The sequence below is a fragment of the Montipora capricornis genome, chromosome 12 (genome assembly GCF_036669925.1).
Source record: "Montipora capricornis isolate CH-2021 chromosome 12, ASM3666992v2, whole genome shotgun sequence".
NCBI classification, from domain to species: Eukaryota; Metazoa; Cnidaria; class Anthozoa; order Scleractinia; family Acroporidae; genus Montipora; species Montipora capricornis.
Window position 1 is genome coordinate 23,212,957 of NC_090894.1, and position 9,533 is coordinate 23,222,489.

The window sequence follows — 9,533 nt, forward strand, 5'->3', positions numbered from 1 at the left end:
TCTTTTCTTTCTTTTTTATTTATTTTAAAATTTCTTTGTTTTATATACAATTTATTGACAAGACTGTCTATACTCTTAAATTAGCTATTAAGTTCATAGGTATTGTACTATAGAATATTCTCGAGAATAGCAGGAATTTCTAAGAAAAGTACAAACACGGAGGAAAAATTAACATTTTAATATTTTATAATTTGTTCTATTTAGAAACATGGCCTTTTGTTCGCCAAGAAGTAAGGACTTATAAAATCAGTGCTTTCTGCTACGAACAGTTCCTAGGCCTCTCGTTTGATATATAGATATATTCTCGTATTTCTTTTATAATCAAATCGAATAGTTTTTCTAATCTTTGCAATTAATTCACTTCAGCCCTCTCTTGTTGCGATGGCAATTTAAGTAGTTATTGTTATCTCACAGCGCTAAAAAGTAAACCCGACGGCTAACGGGACGTACCTCTTACTAAAGGAGAAGCATCGGTGAAATTCTTGGTCTATTTTCCATTTGTATTTTATTCCCGGCGTTTTATTTCTGCTCTCACTTAATTTTTAGTTACTCCATAACTACCCTCGTCTGTTTAATTCTGTTATGTTTCTTTGCAGACTCTCTTTGTTTTCTTCAAATGGCTTTATATATGTATACCACAGTAAATGTATATTTAATATTGTCTATCTATATCGTTTTTTGAATCGTCTACGCATCTCGCTGCTGTTCTTCTGGCAAACAAGAATCGCAAACGTTTTCCTCTTTTCTATCTCTTGTATAGCCATGCCATTGTTGTAGACAAGAAACCTTTTAGTTTGACAACTCTGTGTACAGACTGAACGTTGTTCTTGCTAATTGAAAGGAACAGGTTGACACAAGTCGGCATTTACCCAATATCGTAACATTAAAAGTATTATCTGCTGTGTTGTGTGTTTTATTTACCACCGCAGTGTTCTTTTTCCCTTTTGCCGAACGTTTTGATGACACGTATCCAGTTGAATGGTGAAAAGAGAAAACACGTATATATTAAGTGAACAGAATCTCTTTTTACCCAACTTGAAGTCTGCTTAGACCGGGCCTAATTAAAGCGTAAAACCTCGCTGAGGGCGTGATCGCTGGCCCATCGCAGACATCGGTCTGGATAATCTGCCGGCTGAATCCAGCATTTCTCCTTCTTCTTCAAAATCAAATTTAGGAGGTGCCGGTCTACGTGGTCGGTGAGTTCTATTCCTGTTTAAAGGAGGCAAAGTCCTTGGACGACTGCTGTACTCAAACATTTTGCTACCATCGTCCGATATACTTGATATGCTGCTCTGGCGTGTTGGTGGCGGCGAAGTAGAAATATCGGATAAACTTGTGCATGAACTAGAGTCGTCGAGGCTTGATGCGTCGCTTGTTAGTCTCCGTTGACGCCTAAGACTAGGCTCTATGCGCTTTTGAACGCTGTAGTCTGTTCTCGAAAGAGATAGTCGTCTCCCTTGGTCCGCGACTACTTCCATAATCTCGTCAACAGTAGCTTGTTGCTCCGAAGTCTTCTTTCTTGGAAGGCGAGGGTAATGGTATTTCGTAGCTGCCATCTGCCCGTTTGGGTTTTCATCCGTTTCTTGCTTTTCAGTCTCCTTCATGGAGAAGTCAAGATGGCTTTTTGCTTCGCCTGCAGAGCGTAATAAACAGAAAGTTGTAGTTTGAGCAACAGCACGGCAGATTACATAAACATCTCTTCAACAACCGAAAAGATAGTTAACAACAAAGTAGCGTGGTTTTCTGTTTTGTGGTGAATAGAACTTACCAGAAAATTACGATTATCATAGAAATCTGGCTACGAATCGACTCACTGTAGCGAACAATTTCTCTTTCTTTCAGATGAGTTTTAAGCCACGTTACTCCGACCGCAATACATGTGCGAATATAAATGAAGACAAAACAGAAAAGGCTGATTTAACAGCAACATTATCAGTGAGACAGTTTCTTTTATCATTGGCCCCCCAGCTTTCGAAACAAGAACGTCAACACGTGTGCATTAAATTCGCCAATAAGCTGTAATTTTCGACAGGAATCCGAAACAATAGAGCAACGTGAACGCGCGAGATGTAATTAAGCTTGCGACTCACCACGCGTTCAGCTGACCTTTCGTTCCAGATCTTGATTCAACGGATCTGGCCTGTTGGAGCTATCTCGCGATTATTTAGCCTTTCACAGCCGTCATTAAAAGACAGACACACCTCGATATTAAGATGTCGTTATATTTCTTTTCTGACTTCTAAAATCGTTTCGTGATGTGCTCATGTGCACGCCTAATGCTAAGAACATGTTAATGCACTAAGCAGGTTCCTTGTTCACGATGAATAACTAACAAGTAAGAACGTTTGATCGTTCGTTCTTTAATAAATGTATGACGTTGATGTTACTAATAAATAAATGCAGAGACGCCAAATTTTCAATCCTCAATATCTTAAAGTCCTCAGTGTTCGTTAGCAACGCGAGGGTTGTTTACAAACACTACTTGAAAGTAAAATGGTTGCTGTTCACCATTATTCCCCCAGGCTCACACACTTCACGCTAGCGAGAATAATGGAGCCCTTAACAGCTGGGCTATATATCTCATCTGCGCAAATTTAGTTTTGATGCCTTTTTTTTTACGCTCTAGGAACTAGAAATCTTCAAAGTACACCGTTGGCGTCCAACAGGTTATATATCATTTACAGGCAATATATCTGTTTTGAGAAAGGAACAACATTTTTCGGGTTTCTTAACCTTAATGAACCAAGCCGGATCTTTCTAAGAGACATGAGAACTCCACTCATCTGCGCGAACACAATCTCATCTTGGCATATTCTAGAAGATACAATTGCGAAAATCATTTCTTACCGGGCTTCTCTCTTCTACAGAGGCTTTAGGAAATCTGGCGACTCCGCTGACAGTGCTAATAGTCGGGTTTAATTTTTAGAATTTCACTCGGTGTCCCCGCGGCTAACACTGTGTTTTTCTGTCACGTTGCCATGGAATTTTCTTCAATTTAGTTCCCCCATATTGTCATCGAATTTCTGCGCCCAAACCAGTCTTTTCCTAAATTGCCGCCACAACAGGGGGTCGTTTTAGCATATAGAATTAAAGTGGGTGTTTTTAGAAAACCTGGTTGTTTTTTTGCCAGAGCATCCCGCAAAACTCTTTTTTTAGAAATGTAATTTTCAAGAGTTAAATATCCTCTTTTTGCCCTTTGGCAGTGTATTAAGAAATTTTGTTTATAAAAGACGGAGTTCGAACGCTATATTGACAAGTGGTAATTGGGATAATATTGCGATTTAGCACGAAAGGTTTTTTTTAAAGAAAAATTTGCATACTGACAGAATACAGATATTTCTATGCAAGACGAAAAACAAGCGCCTTTTGCCTTCAAAAATAGTTCATTACAAACGCTGGAAAAATCCCTGAAATCCAAACAAGGTTTAACAATGTTGGGCCATGGTGTAGCCTTTTCCGCTAATACTAACTGCTTCGCTTTGTCGAGAAATATTGCACAGCTAAATATGACTGACTATGTGTATATTCATATCTGTTGCCAAATTTATTTTTACATGCAAACGTCATTTAAAAAACACATTGCAGCGTACTCGGGTAAATCATAACGATAACTGAATTTTAGTATAGTGCTCAGCATTCTGTTCCTTTGCGTGCCCACTCTACGTGCATAATTGTCAACTGAAGAAATGTGCACTCCTTTCCAAATTTATCTTTCACGGACACTTGAGATATGGAGTTTTTCAACGACTGATGTTTTCTTCGATAGAGAGAAAACGTCGGGTTTGTGGATTACAATATTAGATATTTAAGCACTGGGTATCATGGCAATTGATTTACCATATAAGGAAAGAAAATGTGGTGTCCGATTCAGCATAGTGAGGTCTTGTTAATTAACAGAATATTCTGCTTGTAATGTATTTAGCTCAATCTTCGACGATCGAACGCGTTGTGTGTGCTTTATTTAAGTTGTTTTTACTTTGAAAAGACTTTGGGGTACTGTTGGGCTGAGTTCTAACGTCTACATGATCGCAGACTATAAACATCTTTTCTTCCATTTGCGGTAATTGAAGATATGTAATTTAGTGACTGTCCTGTCAGCATCGCATATCCGTTGATCCAATAACCTAGTTTAATGACCTAGGTGTTCACACGATTCTCTTCTAGCTGGAGTATCAAACTTACTTATAGGATGGTCTTCAGGTTTGATTCCTGCTACTGATCAACCAGAGTTTTCTTTTCTTTTTTCGTTGGAAGTTACTATGCCGTAGTCGCTCAGTGATAACTTTTGCATTTGAAGCATAGACCAACGAACCAACAACTACAAATCAGTCAGCTTTTGTCCATTGCGTTCACAAAGTATCACTGTTAATTCCCGGGTTTTCTCTGTCAGTTGTTTTGTTGAATTTATTGTAAAGGAGAAACGATTAGAAAACGCCCAACAGTAAATCAAGTCGGCATGCAAGACTGGCCATCTACTGGCTTATAAGATGTTGCACTATCGACTACCGGTACGTTTGCTTCCCTCGAGGTTTCTCAGTCCTGTCTTCTTTAGAGTTGACTGAATAGTTTTCCAAGTTGTGGGACAACTTCTCGTTACGTCTTTTTTGTCATGCTTTTTGGCGTTTTATTTTTATTTTTTACGTCAAAGGTCAAGTCTTATTTGTTGGTAGAAATGAATATTATTCAATTAATTACATGAAGCCTTGGAAAAGTTTACGAAATAGTCTGATTTACAGATAAGTCCAGTATATTACGAAGCTAAAATATACCGGTTTTTCGTAAGACTTTTAGAGGCTCCCTGCCTGTATATCTCAATGATGTACTGTCACCCGAAAAGGCGGACATCTTAGCCAAAAAGCACTATTATATTTCGCCTTTTAATTGCAAAACAGTTGGTGTCAATGAAGTTTACGCGCGTGGATTAAAAAAAACCGAAGTAAATCGAAGTTTTTCGTGAGAAACGCTTAATTAAACTCCAAAGTGCGCCTCTTTTGGTAATTGATTGAGTATTAAAGGGAAATTAAAAGCTGGCTAGCACCACATGCGCTGACTCGGAACTGGCAGAATTAACAAGTAAAGAAGACAATTTTTATTTCCTGCTTGGAGATATTCAAATGAACTTTTTACATTTGAGCGATTTAAATAAAACATTACAAACAATAATCACAAAAATATTTCGCAATGTCATGGTGTTTTTGTTTCCTTCATCAGGAAAAACAAAAATGATTTGAACTATCGTTAACTTAGAAGGAGAGATGTCCTAACCGGAAATATAGACTAAGTTGTTCTGTCAAATACCCAATTTGATTTCTTCTCTCTAAAACCATAGTTCAGTGCTAAAACGCAGAAGAGTCGCACCCTTTGCACGAAAAATTACGTGTTAGTTAACAAAAACCGAAGTCATTACATAAGTGTCATTACTTAATATTCCGTTCTCCTATCACGATACCAAGTAAAAATTCATTTTTGCAGCTGTTAATGTTTCATCCTATTACATCAAAGTGCATCAGTTCCTGACCACACTCTTTTTTGTGATTTCATTAGGCCAGTTAGATTCAAACGTTTTCGATAAAATCTTTGCTTCTCTTCCATGGTATCTTTGAAAACACAAACTTGCAGCCAATAAGGTTACTCTAGTGAAGCTTTTTGCGTACCAGTGAAGGCTTTGTTCAATTCTCATTTGAAGTGTTTTTCGTAATTATTAATCCTGAGTCATTCATCAGTTTGTGGTAGTATCATGACTCAGACGAAAACGTAATATACCATAGCATTATTTTTTACTTCGCTTGTGAGCGAGAGCACAAATTCTCCGTTCAAAGTTCAGCGCGTATCGTTTTTTCTTACAATGCGGTTGCTTTGAAACAAAATTGAAGGTGATCGTTCCAAATTCGGTGATAAAACTTGTTATACAAAAATTTCGAAGATGCCATAAATATTTTATTTTCAGCATTTATTCATGCTCACTTAATTCAAAAATCGACTGAATAATTTTTCTTTTTCTTGGAACAGCCGAACGGCGACTAACTGAATCACGAGTGAGTGAAAATTCGTGTTGCAAAGGTATTTGTTTTTTACCATTCACATGTCAACGAGTAAGAGGAAAAAAATTATGTTTTGGTCATTAATTCCTCATGCAAATGAAACTGAAAGATTTCAATCACTTTTACACATCAAGAAGTTGTTCAGGGATACGCTCTCTCATTTTTACGTGTCTTCAATGCGGTTATGAATAAAAATGACCATCACTTTTGAGGAGAAATTTATTACATAGAATGTCTGTACTCGGGAGGCTTTACTCAAGCGACCGGTTAATCTCATGTAAAGTACCTTTATCCCTTTCTTTCGAAACAAAGTAAATGCAGTCAGGTTTCCATTTAAGATCAATATTTAATTAATTCAGTGAAATTCTGGAAAACAGGCTCACGGAAAATTATTCCTTTTTCACAAATTGTTATATTGTTTTTGCTTGTCTTTACAAAAAGCAAAACACGCGTTACTGTGACTTAGATTTCTAAATTTTAACCTTTGCTTTTAGATGAAGAATAGTTTCTCATGTTCAGTTTTTCACAATATAAGTTTACTTTGTGGCCTCATGAAAAGAAAACCAATGAAACCTACGACATTAGATGAGGGTTTCACTTCAGCGTTACGGGTTCCTCTGAAGAAATAAATCGTTCACTCACTGTGAAGCAACTAGTGAGTTTTGGTGTATAGAGCGGCGCTTTGCGATTCAAATAAGTTGCATTTACCGGTTACATAACAGATTGCGCATTATTGTCTGTAGTTATATTTAACTGCAAAATATAACACAAAATCTATGTCTTACCTTTGTTGAGCAAGTTGACTGTCTGCAATTATAGCTGCAGGGATTGTATTTCTTCTTATCAAAACAAATTGCCTCTTATACCACTAGTTCTCTCCATCAACTTTAAATGGTTACTGTTCTTGAGTTCTTATTCATGTGATATTTGCTAATTCGTTTGATATTTGCTTGCATGTAGTACTTGCATGTAGTACTTTTCCCAACACAAATACCGAGTGACTTAACCTGATCTCACAAAGAAAATGTGGAAGCTTACGTGACTCAAAAGATGGTTTCCTTGGTAACCAAATACATTTAACAAAATGCGAGAGCCAATTACTGTATTTTAAAAAGAGATGCTCGAGGCATGTTTCGGTTTAATTAGAGTTTTAAGAATGGTTCAACAATTTCTTATTTTTCCGCAGATTTTTGTTCGAAAGCTAAGCAATAAGCGAAAGGTAGTTAAATCGAGATTGAAATTGTTTTTGTGGTATTTGCAGAAATGATAGGAAAATGTGGCTAGCGTCAAGTCACGTGATCAATAACCCTGTTCTGAAAAGAAAATATCCTCTCTCTCTTAGGATTCTGGGACACCAATATGGCCGCCATTTTTAATTCATCCTTGGGTTCAAAGTGATTCTTGAATATTTTGTGAAATAATAATAACGATAAGCATGACATTTTGGCTTAATGTTTTCGCCATTATCAATTTCACTCTGACTGAAGTATCACTCGCACTATATAGTTCCAAGGAAATCATGATGGACGTAGTTACCAGGAACACATGGGATTTTACCCCATGTGGTGGTTATTTACTTGAAAAAGCGATCTGATTATGCCTATTATTAGATTTCTCAACCCCAGATATTGCGATTCCAACGTTTCGATTGGCTCCCTGAATCTCGGTTGTCAGCTGATATGCCTTAGGAACAAGCTAAGTGTTTTCAAGGTACTGACAAAAAACATGGGGGCTGGGGGAAAGCAAAATTTCCAAGTATCCAAACTTTCATAATTTATTAGAATTTTACGAAACAATTGTTCCACTCGCGCTTCCATGCGCTGTGTGTATTCAACAAACGCGAATGAAGTAATTATTGCACATTCAGGAAAAATTAACACAGGGAAGAAGCTTGAAGTCGACCATAACTGAAATGTTGGATAAGAAGAAATTGCTTCGAAGTTTAGGAACCGTCAAAACCGCCTCTGTACAATTTTTTTTGCTTCCAATATTTGCCCAACGACCGCCCATGTGGGACAAAGAAAAACAAGGCTCCTTGAAGTAAATTCAATTAAAGTCTTCTAAGAGAGTTGACGTAGCTTTTTATTATGACACCGGCAGCTCCAAACCGTGTTTGGCACGCAATATTACAGATGGGTTTGCAAAATTTAATGTTCGCTGATATTGACAAATAAGGCTTTATTGAAACTGTAATGGCGAGAATATGGGCTTTAATGCATGTTTTAGCTTTCCCATAAGAATTTCTCAAATGTGGTTATTTTTGGTGACTAATTATTTGTTGAAGCTTGTCAATAAGTTTGCGTTATATTACTATTATTATAATAATTATTATTATTGTTATTATCATCATCACTGATAGCCTTTTATATAGTAACATATAGTAAGAGAGTGTAGCTCGACATGATATAGCTAGCTCTAAATCGTGCAAGCACTTCAATACCGCCGGATAAGATTACCGTTGAAACTTTTTGCCTAAAATGCTTTTTTTCCCCGACCGGTTAACTGAGTGCCGAGTTGAACATCGGACGACTCTTGGGAAAGTCGCGGGTTTGCACCACCCCGGCTGGATCAACACTAACCAGGGAGAAAATGCCGGCTTTGCGATTACGTACGAAAAAGATTATTCTTTCAAGTCAGACGAATGTAAAATGTGGCTTTCTCTCATAAACCTCTCTTCGTAGGCCCTCCAGGACGTCAAATATCTTATAGACTGTTTGAAAAAGGTCTGGCAAGGGGTTCTTGCCGCTGTAGTCTGTTGTGGTGTCTGCCAACAAGGTCAGGCTCCTAAATCGAACTAAACCGAACTTAGAAAGCGACAGCAAGGCTTGCTACCTTGATGATGTTCCTTTGAAAAAGAAGCTATCTTGCAAGTTAAACTCGCACAATGATGCAATTCAACTAAAGATAGGAAGCAACGTTACGATCCAGTTGAAGGAAGGCAATAAAATTATTTAGTCACAGTCGAGACGAACTTTCCGTTTTTTGTCGAGCGTTTCTATCAAAAGCTTTTGGCTCCGTAGATTATGTAACACTCCCGACGTTTTTCGACTTTTACTGTTACTATTACTTGCATGCCAATTTGTCTAGCCACTTAGCCTCTGAGCCAAGCTGTCTTGTTAAATCCTCGCGTTTGAGAGAGCAAAAATGTTTACAGTCAACTTGAACTGACAAAAAAAATGCAATTTTAGTTTTACGACAGCGGAAGTGTTCACATTTTCGGCGGCAACAATTTGGTTCTGTCTCCGGTTTAACAATTTCTCTTCTAGTAAGTTAAATCCAACTTGTTCTCGTAACTGCCGGTTTTCGTAAAGAGCAACGACGTTTTCGGCCGGCATTACTTTTCCCCTCAAATGATGGCAAAATGTGGAAGATAAGAACTTAACCTCTGAAGTATTAGCTACGAAACCACATTTGGCTTAAGTACTGATTCGAGAAGTGTGGAGAATAGAAACAAGCTTTTGCTGCATCGCCTATACTAATGCTTTCATATCC

The 9,533-nt window shown here is 37.6% G+C and overlaps 1 protein-coding gene across 6 annotated transcripts; it reads right to left on the reverse strand.

Annotated features, from left to right (window-relative positions):
• Nucleotides 1-7,026, reverse strand: LOC138027031 (uncharacterized). 6 transcript variants are annotated; one of them, XM_068874529.1, is made up of 2 exons: nucleotides 6,827-7,026; nucleotides 1-1,633 (listed from the first exon to the last, which is right to left on the reverse strand). In XM_068874529.1, exon 2 carries the CDS (start codon nucleotides 1,602-1,604, stop codon nucleotides 1,062-1,064), a length of 543 nt encoding a protein of 180 aa, XP_068730630.1. In that variant the 5' UTR covers nucleotides 1,605-1,633; nucleotides 6,827-7,026; the 3' UTR covers nucleotides 1-1,061. The 6 variants fall into 6 exon arrangements, with proteins under 6 accessions (XP_068730630.1, XP_068730633.1, XP_068730629.1 ...); XM_068874532.1 differs by lacking the exon at nucleotides 6,827-7,026 and adding an exon at nucleotides 2,848-2,989; XM_068874528.1 differs by lacking the exon at nucleotides 6,827-7,026 and adding an exon at nucleotides 2,107-2,363.
• Between the last annotated feature and the right edge of the window lie 2,507 nt (nucleotides 7,027-9,533).